This window comes from Acomys minous (assembly GCF_964271855.1).
Source record: "Acomys minous genome assembly, chromosome: 4".
In the NCBI taxonomy this organism is placed as follows: Eukaryota; Metazoa; Chordata; class Mammalia; order Rodentia; family Muridae; genus Acomys; species Acomys minous.
In genome coordinates, this window is record NC_140486.1 from 63,838,049 (window position 1) to 63,858,599 (window position 20,551).

Consider the following 20,551-nt stretch of genomic DNA (forward strand, 5'->3'; position numbering starts at 1 on the left):
GAAAGGAACTTGGAAAGTCTCACAAATGTAAGACTGCTGTATGTGGAAAGGCTCTAGTCTCCTCATCATGTGAGACAAAAGTACTTAGGACCACTTAGAAAAGACGCAGCCTCCTTTAAGGCATGCTATACCCTCTTTACCTCCCACAGGCCTAGATGAGGAGCTAAGGTACCACTGTAGGTTCAGGGCTCACTTTATTTCCCCCTTGAGGGCTTTATTGGGAATTACATTGGAAGTATAATTTGAGAGGATACACCTGGCCTGCATTATTAGCTCTGGCTGGGCTGCAATTCCTGGTGTAGAATGAGCTCTCCCTGAACTCAAAAAGATGTCCCAGATGGCTCACTGTTCTGCCTCCCTAGCACTGGCCAAACCAAAACAACAACAACAACAACAACAACAACAACCATATTGGGAATTATATTGGAAGCAAAATTTGAGAGAAGAAACAGTGTTATGTTATAAAAAGTTTATTTACCCATCACATTTACTATTTAGACTCTGATGTGGTTCAGTGATTTACTCACTTTCTCGGTGTGTTATTTTCCACTTGCTTGCCGTTCCAGGTGGCTGGTCAATGATGGAGAAGCTGAACGGCCCACTGTTCTGGGGTCCATCCAGATCCTGTGCAGTGACGTTCACGTACGGTGCGTCCTCACAGATACTCTGCACTGAGTCCACCAGTGTGGGACAGTTGTCATTGATGTCCTCAACAGTGATGACGACGGTGCCGGTGATGGTCTTTTGAGGATGATCTTGAAAACAAGCAGGAGAGAGTTCAGACTTCCGAGCGTATCACTGACTGTGGACACAGTTCCAGTACGGAAGCCGATCAGGCAAGGAGTGGGTGCTAAGCACCACAGACACCTCCCGCAGCTGGTCTCGGGTCTGTATCAGTGCGGTCACTAAATAAGCAAGAATGTGCAGGCTTAACCGTGGAAGAGATGAGCCATGCGCACACAGTCAGAACAGACGTGTCTGCATCTGGGGGAGAAAACCTAAACGCATTTAATCACGAAAACCATACGTTTAACGACTTACCATCGGATACAGCCACAACTTTTACAGTGTAGGTACCATTTTGGACGAATCTAGATTCAAAGTCAGGAATCTTTACAAGTTTAATTTCTGAAGTAGCAGAATCCACAGAGACCCAGTTGTCTCTATCTTCCACTATTGTGTATCTGTTACAAACAAAACAAAACAAAACAAAACACCAAATTGATTTTTATTTCCAGATACATTGAGACTGGCATCTGTATCTCTTTCAAACTGAACTTTATCCCTGTACCTATGCCTTGTCACCAGGGGTTGAATGTCACAAGGCAAGTGGGATAGACTTGTGTTATATATCCTATTGAGATGTTGTCAATACTTAAGTATAACTTAAAAAAAAAATCAGTGGTTGCCTTAAATGGAAGCGACTAAACATTTTGGGCTATTGTGTAGTGTCAGGAGTGATGATGACCTTCAAGGAGAATTGATTAAAAATGAAAACATTGCATTCCTGGGTTTCTTTTCTGAAAGTGAGGAAAAAACAATGTGAAAAGCCAGCTGTAAGAGGCAGAGAGAATATGCTCATATTAGGTTCTCAGAATTATTATGTACAGTGAGTACTACTGACTTTGACACATAAAAATGCGGACATAAGCCTGACACATATGAGCCCCTTGGTTCAGCCAATCAAATCAATAATTTGTCTTCTAGTAAGTAGCTATTGAAGCACACAAAAATGGGTGGCTAACTTATTGTATGGCTACATAGTGAGTTCTAGGCTCTCCTGGTATAGTGACGCCACGTCTTTTTGGTTTTGTTTTGGTTTTTTGAGACAGGGTTTCTCTGTGTAGTCTTGGATGTCCTGGACTTGCTTTGTAGACCAGGCTGGCCTCACACTCACAGTGATCCACCTGCCTCTGCCTCTGCCTCCGAGTGCTGGGATTAAAGGCACGTGCCACCAAGTCTGGCTTGACACCCTGATTTAACAAACAAACAACACCTAATGCTGTAAAAATAAAACTATACAAATAAAATGTAAAAGCAAACGGCAACACTTTTGGATTTTTACAAGCACTTCTGAATGGCCTGTCAGGAATTTATTCAGGCACTGATCTTCTGCCCCATTTTTTTCAATTCTCATAGCTATTTCACAGTAAGGTCATCTAAGCAGTAAATGTACACGTCACAATGGAACACATTATGCGATGTCCCTTAAAGAGCTTTGCAACTGATCTGTTGTGGAACTCAGCATTCGAGCAGGATAGCAGCTCCTATTTTACGCAAATATCCGTAAATTACTGAATCAGTCAGCACAATACCACACTATGACAAAATTAAAGATATAATTCTTTTGTTCTTGTTGTTTTCTTTTTTCTTTCTTCTTTCTTTTTCTTTTTCTTTTTTTTTTGTTTTTTGTTTTTTGTTTTTTTTTGAGACAAGGTTTCTCTGCATAGCCTTGGCTGTCCTGGACTTACTTTGTAGACCACACTGGTCTCAAACTCACAGTGATGCCCCTGCCTCTGCCTCCCGAGTGCTGGGACCGAAGGCGTGCACCACCACACCTGGCAAAGATATAATTCTTTTGCGGTCCTTATTAAGTTTTTAAAAAGGATTTCATTTTAATATTAAATTATGTGCAATGTGCTTATCTGAGTGTAGATATGTGCAGGTGTGTGCTGGTGCCTCGGAGGCCAGAAGCGGCTGTCAGAAGCTCTGGCACTGGAGTTACCACAGGTGATTGTAAGACACCTGAGGCTCTAGGAAACAAACTTGGGTTGTCCACAAAAGCAGCAGGTGCTCTTTTTTTTTTTTTTTTTGGTTTTTCGAGACAGGGTTTCTCTGTGTAGCCTTGGCTGTCCTGGACTCACTTTGTAGACCAGGCTGGCCTCGAACTCACAGTGACCCGCCCGCCTCTGCCTCCTGAGTGCTGGGATTAAAGACGTGCAACACCACGCCCAGCTAAGCAGCAGGTGCTCTTAACTGCTGAGCCACCTCTCCAGGCCATCCTGCCCTTATGAAGGCTTCAAACACTATACCTACTGTTTACTGAGGTAAACGATCTAACCTAGCTGTGCCTCCCAGAAGTCCTGGGAGCTCACAGGTGTGAGCTGGTGGTCAAGGTTGCTCCTTTTCTATAAGTGTATGCTAAAGAGAGGAAGTGAGAGTCTTTTGAGAAAGAAGCATATCTTATCATTCTTCAAAGAACACACACCAGCTTGATAATAGTCATAGGCACTGATAAAAATAGCAGTGATCAATGTGAGTTCGAGGCCAGCCTGGTCTACAAAGTGAGTCCAGGACAGTCAAGGCTACACAGAGAAACCCTGTCTTGAAAAACCAAACCAAACCAAACCAAAAAAAAAAAAAAAAAAAAAAAAAAAAAAAAAAAAAAGCAGCAAGACCTAAAACAATTGTCAGGAAGCCATTTTCAATAGGTTGTCATCAGAACACACAAGCTTCCCGGTGACTATAGGGAGGAATCCCATTCTGGGGACTCAGCTAGGGAGGGGTTGCCCTGTCAGATATATCATCATGGAGGATAAAAACAGATGACCTGCTTGGGAGGAGCAGTGTGGCCCCTGCAGGGGAGGGTCAGTAAAAGATGGTCACAAGGAGATTTCAGGAAACAATGGAAGGTGCGCATTAATATTAATTTGGGAAAGAGTTATCTATTCTACAGATGATAGATTCCATTAATGGAGACTCAGAAAATAGAGACAGAGAGTTGGGGCGCGTTCTCTGGATTCTCTTTCCTGCTACAGTTAGTCCGATTTTTAGATAAGATTTTGTTTGTTTGAGACAGGGTTTCTCTGTATAACAGCCCTGGCTGCGCTTTGCAAACCAGGCTGGCCTCGAACTCACGGTGATCCGTCTGCCTCTGCCTCCCAAGTGCTGGGATTAAAGGCGTGCGCCACCACGCCTGGCCTCAGATGGGATGTTCTATGCAGTGCCAGCACCCGGGGACACAAGGCATAAGGACAGATGAGCATCTGAGCGTCCTTGGCGTTGAACAGAAATTCCCCCACAGCTAGAGATGGCAGCAGCTAAATAACTCAACCCACGGAACTTCATAAACAGCAGCTTCGTAGATGGGTCTCCCCACGGTGTGACCCTAGAGCTAAGACAGAGGAGATTCACTTTGAAGGACTTAAAGTACGCCAATGCACACTGTCACCATAGACCAGACACAGTGAAGTCCTTTCAGCACAGTGACAACATCCACTTAGCTCTTAACAAATGTACTTTAATGATTCCTTTAAAAAAATTTTTATGTGTAGTGGTGTTTTGTTTGCATATATGTCTGTGTGAGGGTGTCAGATCTCCTGGGACTGAAGTTACAGACAGCTGCAAACTGCCATGTGGGTGCTGGGAACTGAACTAGTCTCAAATATATTTTAAGTAATGACCATTGTGATCAATACACACCCAAGTTCACAGGGATGGCTCAGTGGTTTAGAGTGCTTGGTGATCTTGGAGCGGAGCTGGCTCCGGTTCCCAGGACCCAGAGGGTGGTTCCTAACTGCCTATGACTCTTGCTTCAGGGAACCCTGCTCCCTCTTCTGCTCTCTGTAGGCACACACACGCATGTGGTGCCCAGACATGCACTCAGGTGCGCGCACACACACACACACACACACACACACACACACACACACACACACACACACGCACACACACACACAAAAGTTCACCCCTCCATGAACCAAATGAAGTGGCTTAAATAAAGATTAATTTATTTGTATGGAAAAATGACTTCTCTCATGTTGGAACATGGGAAACAAACAAACAAACAAAAAATGTGTGTAAAGTGGAATTTGTGGCAAGATTCTATGTTTATTCACTTATTTGAGACAGGGTCTCTGAGTAGCTCAGGTTGGTCAGGATCTCAGAATCTCCCTGCCTCAGTTTCCAGAGTACTGGGTTATAAATGTGTACCAGCATCCTTAACATGCGGGTAATCATATCTGCTACTGCCTCACCCTCTAATGTGCTGGGAAATAAGAGAATTTTATAGTTATTACCAGGCACGTAAGACAATTAAAACCCGGAAATACACTCACGACCACGGCTTACTTTACTTTAGCTGCTTGTCCAGTGTCTTCATCAAAAACTTCAAATTTTCCAATGGGCCGGCTGAGGCTGGACCTATCCATTGCCTCACTAGCTCGGACTGAGACTATGCTGCTCTTAAAATGGATGCCTTCAACCACGTTCTTGACCTTGACAGTGATGGGAATGGGTGTAGCCTTGTACTTGTTCCTAACAGACTTGTGGAAAGCCGCTTTATTAGTGACGAGGATACTGAAGTCGAGATTCTTCATTTTTTCATAGTCGACTTCCTAGGAAGGCAAAGCCGAGGTTAATGCCAAGGAGCCAGAGTAAACACACACACACACACACACACACGCGTGCGCGCGCGCACACACACACACACACACACACACACACGCACGCACACACATGCACACACAAAGACGCAAAGACACATGCACACACAGAGACACACAGACACACAGACACACACACACAAAGACACACGCACCCCTGGGTTTAAATAACAACATATAGGAGACACAGCTGCACTGAGCAGTTGACTTCTACACTGACAGCAACCAACTACAAAGCCTGTTAATTTGAAAATTCATAAAAGTGAAGGAATTTTAGGAGCTGCTTCTTCTTTTTTTTTTCTCCTCTTTCTTCATCCTTTGAGAATTTTACTGTTTGTTCAACTTTACCCCCATCTCACAACTTCTCTCAGACCCATCCCCACTTTTCTTTTCACTCAACTCTGTTCTCTCTCTCCCTCCCTCTCTGTCTCTGTCTCCCGCCCCCCCCCCCCCCATGGAGTTCAGTTTCTGCTGTCCAGTCACTCTTGGCCATGAGGCCTGCCCTGGAGCATGGCCAACATACCAGTTGTCCCACCACTAGAGAAAACGGATTCCTCCTCTTCCAGCAGCCATCAAATGCCAATAGCTCAGCTTTATAGCTGCCTTTCCCCTCCATGCTGGGACTCTGTCTGGCTCTTCCTTGTCTTGGAACTCACCCTGCATGCCAAGCTGGCTTTGAGCATTTCACTATCTTTCTGCCTCCTGTCCTTGGGGGCTACCTTAAGTGTTTGGAGCCACCATATCTAACAAAGCAAGTACTATTTTGGTCAAGGTCACAGCTATTTTCAGAAGCATATGTTTCTATTTTTAACAAGCAGAGTAATTTTTTTTTTTTGCAATGGAGAAACCAATGGGCATTTAATAAAAATAATATTCTGTAATGCATATTCAATAAGCTTGTCTTTTGATGGTGGGGCTGTGGGGTACATAGTTGCTGTGCTGAATAGTTTATGTCACCTCAACACAAGCTAAAGTCATCTGAGAGGAAGGAGCATCAGTAGAGAAAATGTCTCCATTAGATCAGCCTGCAGGAAGCCTGCAGGACCTTTTCTTAATTAGTGATTGATGGGGAGGGCTCAGTTCATTGTGCGTGGTACCAACCCTGGGTTGCTGGTAGTGGGTTCTAGAAGAAAGCAGGCTAAGCAAACCATGATGAGCAAGTCAGCCTACAGCACCCTTCCATGGCCTCTGCATCAGCTCCTGTCTCCACATTACTGCCTTTTTGAGTTCCTGTCCTGACTTCTTTCAGCGATGGACTACAATGTGGAAGTGTAAGCCAGACAAAGCCTCTCCTCTACTGCTCGCTTTTGTTCGTGGTGTTGCGTCACAACCCTAACTAAGACACTGGCATTGCCAGCTCTGTTCCTAAGATAGATTTACACTGCACCTTCGAATGCTAAAGAATCTGATCTTTCTTGGCACAGCGAGAAAGCCCAGGGAAGTACATTTTTTTTGCATATATAATGTGAATTTTATTTATTTATTTATTAAACTTTTTAAAAAATTAATTTATTCATATTACAAGAGCCTATTTCCTACCCTTGCAGCACGGGGCCAGTGAGGATCGTATCTCTTGGTTGCTGAGTCCAAGAAGGATTAGCTTTTTTCAAAATGCTCTTTGCAAACTGTGGTATTTACAACACCCATTATACAGTCTGTGTACATAGTATATGTACATAGTGAATGCTCCAACTTTCCAGTTTAAAAATAAATATTGGTATTGAGGTATACTTAACTCAGCCATTCTGTTACTAGCTTTTGAGCTATTTACAGTTTTCACGTAAAGTTGATGCTGCTCCGAGAATTTTTATGCAGCTATTATTTTTCCTTTGTTAACATACATCCTATTACTAAAAGAGCCACCTAATCTGAATTCACTTGAATCCTCGCCTTTCATTGAGTTTACTTTTATTTATTATTTGTTTGTTTGTTTTAGAGACAGGGTTTCTTTGTGTAGCCTTGGCTGTTCTGGACTCACTTTGTAGACTAGGCTGGCTTTGAACTCACAGTGATCTGACTACCTCTGCCTCCCGAGGTCTGGGATTAAAAACGTGCACCACCACACCCAGCCTCATTGCTTTTATCTCTAGCAGGGTTTTGTTGTACTAGCTGTAGGTGGGGACCTGTATCTCAGCTGAATTCGAAGCTTCCCTAAAGACCAAGAGGATCTGGGACTCTTTTTCTGGTGTGCTGTTTGTTTACATCTGTCCTAGGATTTGCTATGTAGGCCAGGATGGCCTCGAACTCACAGAGATCTGCCAGGCTTTGCTTCCGAGTTCTGGGATTAAACGCATGTACCACCACGCCCAGGCTCCATTAGCTTCTTTTCAATGGCATTGGGTCACTACCATTTTAATTTGGAAGTGAATCTTTTTAAACCTGGAGGGACTCTAGCCAGCCCAAGAATGGCAAACACGGCTCTGGCAGGCCTTGCCCTTCTCCCTCATCCCCTCTGCCTTGCTAAAACCCAGTAGATTACATTCCTAAAGGTAGCCGCCAAGGTCTATTTCCTTATTTGGTCACTTCCTCCTTCTGAGGCTGACTGCCAAGGTCCAGCCATCAAAGTATTGAAGTATAGCAATCAAAAGATCCCTTTGGCTCACCAAATTAACATGCCCACTCAACATTAAACACCTCATCCTGACTCGGGGCTTCCCTTTTTACCTTTACAAACTGTCATTTTCCCATGTGACACTGCTGGCTGTCTTCTTTCCATCCAGAGGCTGTCCTTTGTCCTCTGGGGCAAACAGCCCTTCCCTTCCCTCATCTTCCTCCCCACCTCCCTCCCCTCCTTCTTCCTCGATCTTTATCTCTTGTCTTTGTCTCTTATTCCCCTCCCTTTGTTCCCTGGAGTAAACAAATATCCTTTGTGCTAAGAACTTGGTCTTGGGGTGTCTTGAGGCAACTTGAGGTTCCCTACAATCCTCAAGACATCAGTGGAAGCAATCAATATCCAAACCATCACATTTGTAATTTTCTCAATCTGTTGCTTTTCTATACTAATAGTTTTACCCACGGCTTTAATCCCAGCACTTGGTAAGCAGAGGCAGGAGGATCTCTGTGAGTTTGAGGCCAGCCAAGAGTCCAGGACAGCTAGGGCTACACAGAGAAACCCTGTCTTGAAAAACAGACAAACAAACAAAAACCCAAACAACAACAAAAAAACCCATTTTGCTTTTTGAGATAGAATCGCATATAGCCCAGGCTAGCCTCAAACCCTCAACTCCTGATTCTCCTTCCTGTGTCAGATCACTGCCTCTGGTTACTGTGCTGCTGGCAGCACTGACCATGTGACCTGGGTCCATGCATCTAGGCAAACAGTCTACCTACTGAGCTTCATCTCCAACAAACTTCACTCTTTTTCATCCACACCTCTCCCTTTTTAAAAAAAAAATATTAAAATAAAAAAATTTTTTGAGTGGTTTTTTTTTTTACTGTTTTGTAATAGATCTACTTTGAAAAGGTGAAACACTCAGACAATTTAAATAAAAGTTCAAAAGAACCACTTAAATAAAAGTTCAAAAGAACCACAGTTGGTCAGCCACCATTGGTGTGTCTTCGGAGTCCTCTCAGTGAGGAAGGTGGCTCTGATACTTTATTCATACACATCCCTTCTTGTCTGCAATGTAATCTACAATTTCTTGAGGACACATTAACTTCTCTGCATCTATATCAGGAATTTCAAACCCAAATTCGTCTTCCAAGGCCATAATAATCTCCACTTGGTCCAAACTGTCTAAGCCCAGGTCCTTCATAAAGTGGGAATTTAAGACAGGGTTTCTCTGTTACAACACAGAGCCCTGGCTGTCCTGGACTCTCTTTGTAGACCAGGTTGGCCTCAAACTCAGATATCCACCTGCCTCTGCCTCCCCGAGTGCTGGGATTAAAGGCGTGCGCCACTGAGCTCGGTTCACACCTCTCTAGCTGTCATCGTACACTGAAGACGTGTCTACCCTCTGTCATTCATCATGTGTGTTACTGTGTGTAAAGTCTGTCTTCCCATCTGGGGTTAATGTGTACACGATCCGTCTGCTCCTGCTGAAACATGTGTGTCCATGGGCTTTTGCACACACTGGCTTTTGCCACTGGTGGGGCCTACAACCGATGACTTGCAATAGTGTTTATTTCTATATAAGGGTATTGTTTGCTCTCTGGTGCCATTACTCATGTCTCCACATCATAAAGATCTGCCTACCCTTTAAACATGAGGTAATATGGTTACCTCTGTTTTTATTTTTATTTTTTTATTTTTTATGTTTTGGTTTTTCGAGACAGGGTCTCTCTGTGTAGCCTTGGCTGTCCTGGACTCGCTCTGTAGACCAGGCTGGCCTCGAACTCACAGTGATCCACCTGCCTCTGCCTCCCAAGTGCTGGGATTAAAGGCGTGCGCCACCACGCCCAGGACCTCTGTTTTTAAAAAGGCAGTTTAAGCTGAGTGTGAACCCCCCTCCCCCGGAAAAAAAAATGCAGCTTAAATTTGTATGGTGGCTTATTAGTAAGTGGAACCTTGAAACTTCAAGCTATTTTCCTTTTCTATTTATACATCCATCTCATATCATATTGTTAGATTTTATCATATATATGAGGAGGCCTGGTGACACTCAGAGGAAGGGGAAGCAGGCTACCTGGATGAGACCTGATAGGCTGTGATCACATGGTAGGGGAGGAGGGCTCCTTCTGTCACAGGCCTAGGGGAGGGGAATAGGGTGAAAGAGGGAGGGAGGGGGAACGGGAAGATACAAGTAAGGGGGTAACAGTCGGGATGTAATCTGAGTAAATTATTTGAATAAAATTAAATATATATACATACTCATATTAGTAAACACACACACACACACACACATACACACACACACACACACAAGCTTGCAATCAATTTTTGTCTGTGTTCAGCTTAATGAAATAGTATTTAAAAGCTCTAACTTATTTTATTTTAAAACCAGGTAAGGTAATTTTAATACTTCATTAAAACTAAAATATATACAACTATTTCTTGTTTTGTTACACAGACAAAGCCATCCTGCAATTTTTGTTTAAAAAAGTTCTTGGGGGTTGTGAGAGCCAGATATATCCACATTTTTTCTTTCTTTCTTTCTTTCTTTCTTTCCTTCTTTCTTTCTTTCTTTCTTTCTTTCTTTCTTTCTTTCTTTCTTTCTTTCTTTCAGGGCCTCACCTTATAACCCAGGCTGGCCTGAAACTTACAATGTAGTCGAGGCTGTCCTTGAATTTTCAGCAGTCTTCCCTTAAGGGCAGGCATTATAGTGCAAGTCACTGCATCCAACCACGTTTTAGTCTGTTTGGCACTGGGGACTGAACCCGGGGCCCCATACATGCTGGGCAGGCCATCTACCCTGAGCTGTTCCCTGACTTTCACATGCTCAGAATGACTACTTAGTCCAACTTTCCCTTCACTGACACCAGGAAGTGGAGGAAAGCAGGTCGCTTTGTTCCAAACTGCAGCCCTCACAATACTTGCAAGCAAAATCAAAATAGACTTTTGTTTGAAAGGCAAGTTACTGAGCCCTGGCCCATCAAGCTCATGCTGGGGAGCCAGGGAAGGCTGTGTGGCTGGGGTCCTGCATTCCTAAACTGGCTCTGAACTGTAGTGTGACTGCTTTCTTCCCAAGTGACTTGGGCCAGGAAGGATGCTCCTGATCCCCAGCAATGCTGCAACCAGCTGATGTCCTTGTAAAGCACCTGTGAGGGTATCAGCTCAAAAGACTCTAGTCTCAAACTGGGTGTGGTGGCGCATAACTTTAATTCCAGCACCTGGAATGCGAGACCAGCCTAGTCTACAAAAAGAGTTCCAGGACAGCCAGAGCTATTAGACAGAGAAACCCTGTCTCGAAAAACCAAAACCCAAAACCAACCAACGAAAAAAAAACAAAAACAAAACAAAAAACCAAAAAAAAAAAAAAAACCCCAAAACAACGACGACAACAACAACAACAACAACAACAACAACAACAACAACAACACACTAGTCTCTCCTTTAGCCACAGCCCTGTCCTGGTGGCAACACTCACGACTTACCTTGACAAGGGTCACAATCCCTTCATTAGTCTTTGTGTCAGTCTCAATGTGGAAATAGCCGCCTTCATTTCCTGATGCAAATGTAAAATTTGCTAACCAGTTGTCGGAGCCTATTTCATCTGCGTCAGTCACTTTGATACGCATGACTTCTACATTGACTTGGTTTTCTTCCACCACTCCTTCGTACTGCAGAACACAAACACAGATTTTTGTTTTTTTTTAATTAATGCAATAATATACTCTTAGTTGCGATTCAAGAAATAGTAACTGTACTATAAAACTAAGTTACCAATTTCTTTTCCACTACAGGTATATTGTCATTGACATCCGAAATATGAATCTGAACTTGAGCTTGCTGTACTGGCTTGTCTGTTATCTGTCCTTCGGTGTCGCTCGCCGCCACCGTCAGGGAATAGCTGCTGTGTTCCTGCAGAACAAAAATAAATGAAGAAGACCCATGTGAGGCGGGAATTAATAGCTACTGAAGCTGCCGTTCTCGTTTTGGTTCAATTTATCCTTAGGAAACGGACCGAGGTCTATTTCATTCATAAGTAACGTCTGTGGTCGCCTACTATGGCGTAGTCAAAGCTTCTACAGAGGGGCGGAAAAAGGCAGGGGAGTTTTTGATAGTTCTTAACTATGCCCCTGGAATAGTTTAGGGGATGAGTTCTTTTTTTAAAAAAATATATTTTATTAATTTATTCATATTACATTTCTTATCCCATCCCTTGTATCCTCCCATTCCTCCTTCCCTCCCATTTTCCCTTTACTCCCTTCCTCTATGACTGTGACTGAGGGGGACCTCTTCCCCCTGTATATGCTCATAGGGTATCAAGTCTCTTCTTGGTAGCCTGCTATCATTCCTCTGAGTGCCAGATTCTTTAAATAAAGATGCACTGGTCAAGGAGCAGTTTGTTCTGCCCTGGAGGTGGGGGTGGCGGTGGCGGTGGGACCGAGTGGTCGCTTTTGTTTTGCTCCTATACTTTTCATCCAAGTTTAATGCTAACTCAGGAAGACTAAGGACAGGGGTTGGGGTGGGGTGGGGTGATCTCAGACTTCCCCAGGGAAAGGACGCCTAGGAAACATGTGCAACAGATGCCCCGAGATGTCAAAAGCAAAAGCACCTTAAAAAAAAGAATCCCAAATCAAAGTCAAACAAAAAACCCAAACCAAAAAATATTGCACCCCTTTCTGAAGGTGGAAACAGGAGGAACAGAGGTTCTTAGCCAACCTCAGCTACATGAGAAAACAGCACAACCACAGCCTGAAACATTAGGAAAAGGGGACCCTTTGGTATAGGTGCTCGCCTGTCTATGGCTCCATTCAGTGTGTCTGGGGCTTGAGGGGCTCAGCAGCGGAGCCACGGAGGTGAGGGAGGGTCCAGTGTGGGACAGAACACCACTCCGTGGATGGGGGAAGAGCTGTGTCCCTGAAGCTAGCTGCCTGCCTGGCTGCCACACACTCCGTCCTTTTGAGCCTCAGTTTCCTTATGTGTAAGATGGGAATAAGAGCTGGGCTTGCCTCAGAGGGTGTCAGTGTGGATTACAGAAGATAATCCTGGTGACCTGGTGACCGCCCAATAAGCGACAGCCCAGGGCCCACGTTTTGGAGACAGCAGCTTCTTTAAAGGCACAACATTCCACTCCAGTTTTATGTGAGAGTACCCGCAGTGGAAGTCAGCAGTCCTTGGTCACAGTCTTACATTTCACAGAGAGCTCGGTACGAATGCTGGCCAAGGTCCTTCTCACGTAAGCAGCTAGTTCTCCAACATGACACAACGCACAGCACTTTGTGTTTGTTAACACCACGGTATCCTCAGGATCGCTGACACTTTACCCTTCTATGCTATTAAAACCTTTGCGTCTGTGGCATTATTTGTCTCCCTTTGATTAAAACACTAGAGTCAGGGGTTGGAGAGATGGCTCAGTGGTTTAAGAGTACTGGAAACTTTCTCAGAGGACCCGGGATTAGCTCCCAGCACCCACAGGACAGCTCACAGCTGCCCTGTAACTGTTGTCCCAGGGGATCTGACACCTTCCTCTGACCTCCAGGGGCACCAAGCATACATATGGTGCACAGACATACATGCAAGCAAAACACATATATGTAAAACCAAACTTCCTTTTTGAAATCGAAGTAAAAAAGGAAAATATCTGAGAAAGGAATCTTTCTAGGACAGCACTCAAATTCTCAAAATTTCTTTTGAGATTTCAAACAATTTTTTCTATTATGAACTTTTAAATTTTCCTTTTTTGTTTTTGAGGCTGAGTCTTACTATGTAGCCCTGGCTGGCCTGGAACTCCTTAGTCTGTAGACCAGGCTGGTCTCAAACTCATGGGCACCCAGCAGCCTTTGCCTACTGTAGAGTGCTGACATTAAAGGCTTGTGCTATCGTGACAAGCATTTATTTTGAGACTGAGTTTCACTATGTAGCTTAGGATAACCTGGAGCTGCCTACTATGTAGAACAGGCTGGCCTTGAAATTATAGGGATTCATCTGCCTCAGTCTTCCAAGGCCTGGGTGTGCAGACATGTTCCACCCCATGTCTGAATCATATGGCAAAATTTTATAGCCTTCATGCCAAGTTTTCCCAACATGGTGCTTATCCTACCTATTTCAATATGAACACAGCACACCTCAGTTTAGACTGGTCACATTCCAGGCGCTCAACAGCACACACAGCTGCCATATTGGGCGGCACATCCCTATATAATAATTCTTAGATTGATTCCATGAATAAGGAATACAAGGGCAAATTAAAATTAGAAAACACAAATGAAGAGAGTGGAGAAGCTAGAAAGCAGGGCGTGTAAAAAAAGAGTGGCAGGCAACATTAACTTACCTCTCTGTCCAGAGTAAAACTGGTTGTGTATATCTCCCCAGTGTCTTTATTTAGGTAGAACACGGGACTATTTGCAGGCTCCTGAGAGACAATTCTGTAGGAGATTTTAGAATTCATGGTATTGGGCTCATCTGCATCCGTTGCGCTAATTTTCATCACCAGTGTATCTGCCATTAGTAATAAAGGTGTCGAGGTAAGCGTTCTTACAAATAGGCTACTGCTTTATGTGCTTGCTCAGCCATTTCTGGCAAGGATCTGAGGTTCTTATCAGAATTACCCTATAGCACTATCAAAAGAGAGAGGTGTGTATGTGTGTGTGTGTGTGTGTGCGCGTTCGCGCACGCGCGCGTGTGAGTGGGGGAGGCACTCGCTGCCACGTATGAGGAACTGAGACTGATCCTTGGGACCACACGAAAGGAGTGAACTGACCCTCACAGGCCGTGTTCTGACTTCCATGCATGTGCCATGGTACTTGGATAACACATGTGTATGCCTACACATAGAATAGGAAAACATTTTTTAAAAAAATAGAACAAAATGAAAGCTTGCTATATGAAGGCCACACCTTTGACCTAATAGCCAAGCCCGAATACCACTCTTGCCCCTGGATGCTTACTCAGATGCAAACACATTAGAAGAAGAACAATTATTCTTTTTTACTATGATCAAAGAGAAGTCTCTCCCGTGGGTCTTAGAGAGAGCATTGCATTGAACAGTGTTGTCAGCAGAGGTTACAGTAAAAACAGTGTAAACCAGGGATCAACGACACCTCCACAGCAGCCCAAAGCCAGGTGGTTGCTTACTTTTGCTCATAAAAGTTTTACTAGAACAAAGCCCTGCCCATTTTGCACAGTGTCTACAGGTGACGTCCCCTTACAGGGAGCCTTGTCAGGAACTTACCTGGTTGTGTCAATCTACCATCCTTTCTGAAAGATCATGATTCTTAAGGTTCTTTAAATTTACAGCAATAAAAGAGGTTGAACTTGGAGCTGTGGGTTTATTATTGCTCTTCCCATGAGTAATACTCAACTTTTATTAATATTTTGTGTTTTATATAGGGGGCAAATGACCAGTTGAGCATATCCTCTGGAGGTTAAGAGCACCAGCTGCTGCTCTTGCAGACGACTCTGGTTCAGTTCCTAGCACCCACATAAGGTGGCTTACAATTGCCTGTCACTCAAGTTCCAGGGGGATCTGACGCCATCTTCTGGGCCCCACCTGCACCTGCATGCGCACGGTGCACATTCGGAATAGCGCACGCACGCACGCACGCACGCACGCACGCACGCACGCACGCACGCACGCACGCACGCACGCACGCACGCACGCACGCACGCACGCACGCACGCACGCACGCACGCACGCACGCACGCACGCACGCACGCACGCACGCACGCACGCACGCACGCACGCACGCACGCACGCACGCACGCACGCACGCACGCACGCACGCACGCACGCACGCACGCACGCACGCACGCACGCACGCACGCACGCACGCACGCACGCACGCACGCACGCACGCACGCACGCACGCACGCACGCACGCACGCACGCACGCACGCACGCACGCACGCACGCACGCACGCACGCACGCACGCACGCACGCACGCACGCACGCACGCACGCACGCACGCACGCACGCACGCACGCACGCACGCACGCACGCACGCACGCACGCACGCACGCACGCACGCACGCACGCACGCACGCACGCACGCACGCACGCACGCACGCACGCACGCACGCACGCACGCACATAGAGCTAAAGGAAGAAATGCACTCTTACGCGCTGTACTCAGTTCTTCAATGGACCCGACGAACACATCCTGTGTGAACACTGGCTCGTTGTCGTTGATGTCGAGAACTCTGATGCGCAGCTCTAAGGGCTTCTCCAGGTGGTTCCCTCTGGAGTCCAGCGCGTAGGCTGTCAGCTGAGCAGCGACAGATTTGCTACAGTAAGCCAACTGCTATAGTATAGCCATAAAACAAGTCATAATTATCCCCAAAGAAGAACGGCAAATCATGGTAAGTTCCTTCTTACCAGAAAAAATGGCGTTTCTTCCCGGTCAAGAATGCTGGTAACGTTCAGTTCCCCCGTGTTTCTATCGAACACAAATATGCCGAAAGGTGGCTGTGTAATCCCCTTCCCAGTGTACTTGTAGGTGACTTTTATTCCTTTTTCTTCTGCGAGGTCAGAATGAATCTAGGGTAAAAAGAGCAGAGGAATGTCTCAAGCTAAAACCTTTATAACTTATATGAAAACATCTAATGACAACAGTCCTTTTGAAGATGTCATGGTACCGGTAGGAGACGGGTGGCCTTCAGGGAGCCACGATCTCATTTCAGCACATACAAGGGTGTGACACTGGTGAGTTGCTCAGCCTCCCTGGGCCCAGTTTTCTTATCTGTGAAAGGGCGGTTAGGACAGTGCTCACTTTTTAGGACTATTGTATAAAACATTAAAAAAAAAAAGATTTATTTATTATGTATACAGAAGTTCTGCCTGCATGTACACTTGCACACCAGAAGAGGGCACCAGATCTCATTATAGATGGTTGTGAGCCACCATGTGGTTGCTGGGAATTGAACTCAGGACCTTCGGAAGAGACAGTGCTCTTAACCTCTGAGCCATCTCTCCAGCCCCAGGACTACTGTATAATTAAGCTCTAATGGGGTACATCTTGGAGAGGAAGTAGGGTTTTTTCCCCTTCTTTCTTTAGGGTAGAAGCCAAGGACTCCTGCATGCTAGTGGAGAGCTCTTACTGAGCTATACTCACTGGAAGTAGGTCTTCTGCGACAGGATTTCACATAGCCCAGGCTAGCCTCCAACTTGCTTTGTGGCTGGCAATGACCTGAACTCCTGACCCTCCTGGGTATATCTCCCAAGAGCTGGGGTTATAGGCACGGGCCACCATACCCGACTTAGCAGGAGTGTATTTTAAATGTGGTACATGCAGTAAAAACTTCAGAATCATAAATGACTTTCATAAATCCATCCAAACGCCTGGAAGGTATGAAGAGGGTATCTTCCCAGATGGGGCTGAATACAGCTAAGCGCTTTCCCAGCATGGAATAAATACTTCAGCAGATCAATAACTGTTTCTAACCTGCTGGGTCCCCTCCAGTCACCCTCTTAGCTCGCCATAGGTGATCTTCTTGTTCCTCCCATGTTTTCATTCATTGTGTTTCCCCCAGTGCCTGCCCCCCAGGCTTCTCAATTCCTGTCACCTGTCCTCACACGTCACTGAAGACACTGATCTCCACCTGCCCAACCAGCTCCCTCTACTGAAACCTTAGGAGTAATGACACATTCTTCCCATGGTTTCCCAACATGCATTGCGGTGCGGCTGCTGTGACAGCAGTGCTTTTAGACAGGGAGTTTGGACAGTGGGGGATAATTTCCTGAGGTATTTTTGCCTTCTGTGTAAAGTACTTTTAAAGGTGTATTTTATGTAGGCATGTAATTATGCATGTAGTGGGACGGGCGGGGGGGGGGGGGGAGTTTGTGCATGGGAGTGCAGAGGCCTCCAGAGGACCCGAGGGAGATGTTGCATCCCCCGGAGCTGTAGTTACAGGTGGTTGTGAGGCACCTGAGGTGCTGGGAACCAAACTGAGGTCCTTTGCAAGAGCAGCATGTGCTTTTCCCCACTGAGCTATCTCTTCAGCCCCTTGCTTTTTATAATTTTTTTTTTTACTTTTAACAACGTGTACAATTAAAATTAATAAGAACAGAAACCACTCGCTAAACTCTTAAGAGTCATTTTGCTTTATGGAAACCTATTGAAAGACAGTCTGGATGACTGAGAAACCAAAACCAAACCGGAAGTAGTCACATGGTGCTCCGTGAAGCCACGGTGAATGTCTATATTGTAGGAGGTTTTTATAAAAACGATGTGGTGGGGCTGGGGAGATGGGTCACTGCTTAAGAGCACTGGCTACTCTTGCCGAGGACCTGGGTTGGGTGGCTCACAAATGTCTGTAACTCCAGTTCCAGGGATCCAACGTCATTTTCTAGCTTCTATGGGCCCTGCACACATGTGGTTACACACACACTCATGTGGGAAAACACACATATCCATTAAAAAAAACCTAAAACAATCATGTTTTTAAAAAACACAAAGTAAATACAACATGGCGCTAGATAAAGGAAACTATTGTCTTTGATTCTGTAGCTGTGTTTCTCTTATAGGAGCCCTTCCCATGTAAGATTGGAAAGCTCAAGGTCAAGCTTGGATGCAGGGGAGTATACCTTTACACGATGTTCACCGAACACCCACTGCACATGCAGGGACCAGGCGGGACTGAGAGCCTCTAAGGACCAAGCCCCATGCTCACCAGGGAGGCAGGGAACAAGCAAGCGGTGTCTGGCCAACGTCTAGCAGTTAAATATGCTGTAAGCCAAATTCATCCAGCGTAAGAGAACAAAGAGTCAGGTGGAGAGAGGTGACCCTTGAGCAGAGATGTGATGATGTCATGTACCGGAAATCCCTGTTGGGAAGGGACCCCAGGAAGAGGGAACTGCACGTGCGAAAGGTAAAGGCTGCAGTCAAGTGTGGCCAGATCAGTGTGTGCAGGGAAGTCGAGGGTGGGAATCCAGGATGGAGAGAGGCCAAAGCCAACAGTCACGTGAGCTTCCACAGACAATGGTGGGGTGGGGTGAGGGGTGGGGTCTTCCTCTGTGCCCTTCCATTTACTGATTTCAGGGCCTCAGTAATGGGGTGGACGTGCCTTGGTTTGTGTTTTCTGAAGCTGGCTCTTGCTAAATTCCAGAGAATGGGCTTCTTTCGGGTGAGGATTTGGGAAGAGTGACATCAGGAAGACCAGGTGACAGGTAGAGATGTGACAGGGGCTTTGGCAGTGGGTCTGAAGAGAAGTGGGTGGCTTGTGCTGTGTTTTGGGGGTAAAATTGATAGGGGGTAAAATTGATAATAATTGCTAGATATTTTTCTTTTTCTTTCCCTTTTTCTTTTCTTTCTTTCTACTTGAAACCTAGATGGGGCTCTCCACCTTTCCATCGTGGGTAGGAGCGGGGTCCATGAGTCCCACTGTTCCTGCGGACCCCAGGACTGTTTGTGGTTGCTGGAGGAGACGGTGTCACCTTCTCAGGGTGCAGTCACTGGGGTACAAGGTAGGAAGAAAGGAAAAGGAAGGGGAGCCAGAGGGTAACAGGGAGGGAAAAAGCAAACGTTGCAAATATGTGTAAAACTGTGAAAATACAAAGGAGTCTCAACAAGATGGCTCGGTGGGCAAAGGCGCTCGCTCGGCGCTTGCTGCCATGCTGATGGCCTGAGTTCAGTGTTGGAACACACACGCAGAGGGAGCGAACAGATTCTCACAAGTTGGTTTCTGATCCCCGCATGGTTGTGGGGCTTCCACACTAAAGCAATGTAAAAATAACAAATGAATACAGTGAAAAGAAAGGAGAGAGAGAGAGAGAGAGAGAGAGAGAGAGAGAGAGAGAGAAAACCTAGACTTGTGCTAGGACCCTTTAATACAGTTCCTCATCTTGTGGTGATCCCAAACCACAAAATTATTTTGTTGCTACTTCCTACTGTAATTTTGCTACTGATATAAATCATAACGTAAGTACGTGTGTTTTCCGACGGTCTTAGGCAACCTCTGTGACAGGGTCGCTCGACAATCCCTGACCACTGGCCTAGACTAAAGTGCTATTCACAGAACGGTCAGAACACAAGATTAGCTTTAAGGAGACGAGCAGGAGGGGTGGGGTATCTAGGTTCGTATAGTGAACTTAACTTTGGGATTTAGAGCACTGCGTGCTAGCACTACCAGGACCTTTATTTGAAAATGGGACTTCTTTTGAGGGAAAGGAGAGCTGTCAATCATGAATTCCAGAAGACAGCATGCAGGGCTGTCCCCAAGGCAAGAAAGGAGAGCTGTCAATCATGAATTCCAGAAGACAGCATGCAGGGCTGTCCCCAAGGCAAGGAGGACACATATTGCATGCACTCTTCCTCAGACCTCAGTTCCTTGCAGCTGCTTGGTTTTAATGATTTAATCCTTTCTTTCTTTCTTTTTCTTTTCTTTTCTTTTTTTGCATATTGTAAGGTTTCTATTAGGCCAAGACTGACCCAATGTCAGATTCCTCAAGTTGTAGTTGAATCGTGTACTTAAGTGTCATTGATGCTGGATCGTCTGTATTTTCTATTCAAAGGTAAGTTCTGGTCATTTTCAAACACGTATCTTAAAACTTGATACGTACATACCTGGTTTTCATTATATTGGAAATTCATTTTTCACACACCATAGCCTTAAACACACACACAC

At 45.3% G+C, this 20,551-nt stretch overlaps 1 protein-coding gene across 1 annotated transcript in view; it reads right to left on the bottom strand.

Moving 5' to 3' along the window:
• DSG2 (desmoglein 2) overlaps nucleotides 1-20,551 on the bottom strand; it is a 50,061-nt gene that overhangs the window by 13,151 nt on the left and 16,359 nt on the right. Inside the window, exons 4-11 of the mRNA XM_084779117.1 lie at nucleotides 16,305-16,466; nucleotides 16,050-16,194; nucleotides 14,261-14,427; nucleotides 11,707-11,844; nucleotides 11,418-11,603; nucleotides 5,071-5,336; nucleotides 1,042-1,184; nucleotides 528-755 (exon numbers count right to left, since the gene is read on the bottom strand). Coding sequence (XP_084635243.1) covers nucleotides 528-755; nucleotides 1,042-1,184; nucleotides 5,071-5,336; nucleotides 11,418-11,603; nucleotides 11,707-11,844; nucleotides 14,261-14,427; nucleotides 16,050-16,194; nucleotides 16,305-16,466 — 1,435 coding nt within the window. The remainder of the gene's footprint in view (nucleotides 1-527; nucleotides 756-1,041; nucleotides 1,185-5,070; nucleotides 5,337-11,417; nucleotides 11,604-11,706; nucleotides 11,845-14,260; nucleotides 14,428-16,049; nucleotides 16,195-16,304; nucleotides 16,467-20,551) is intronic.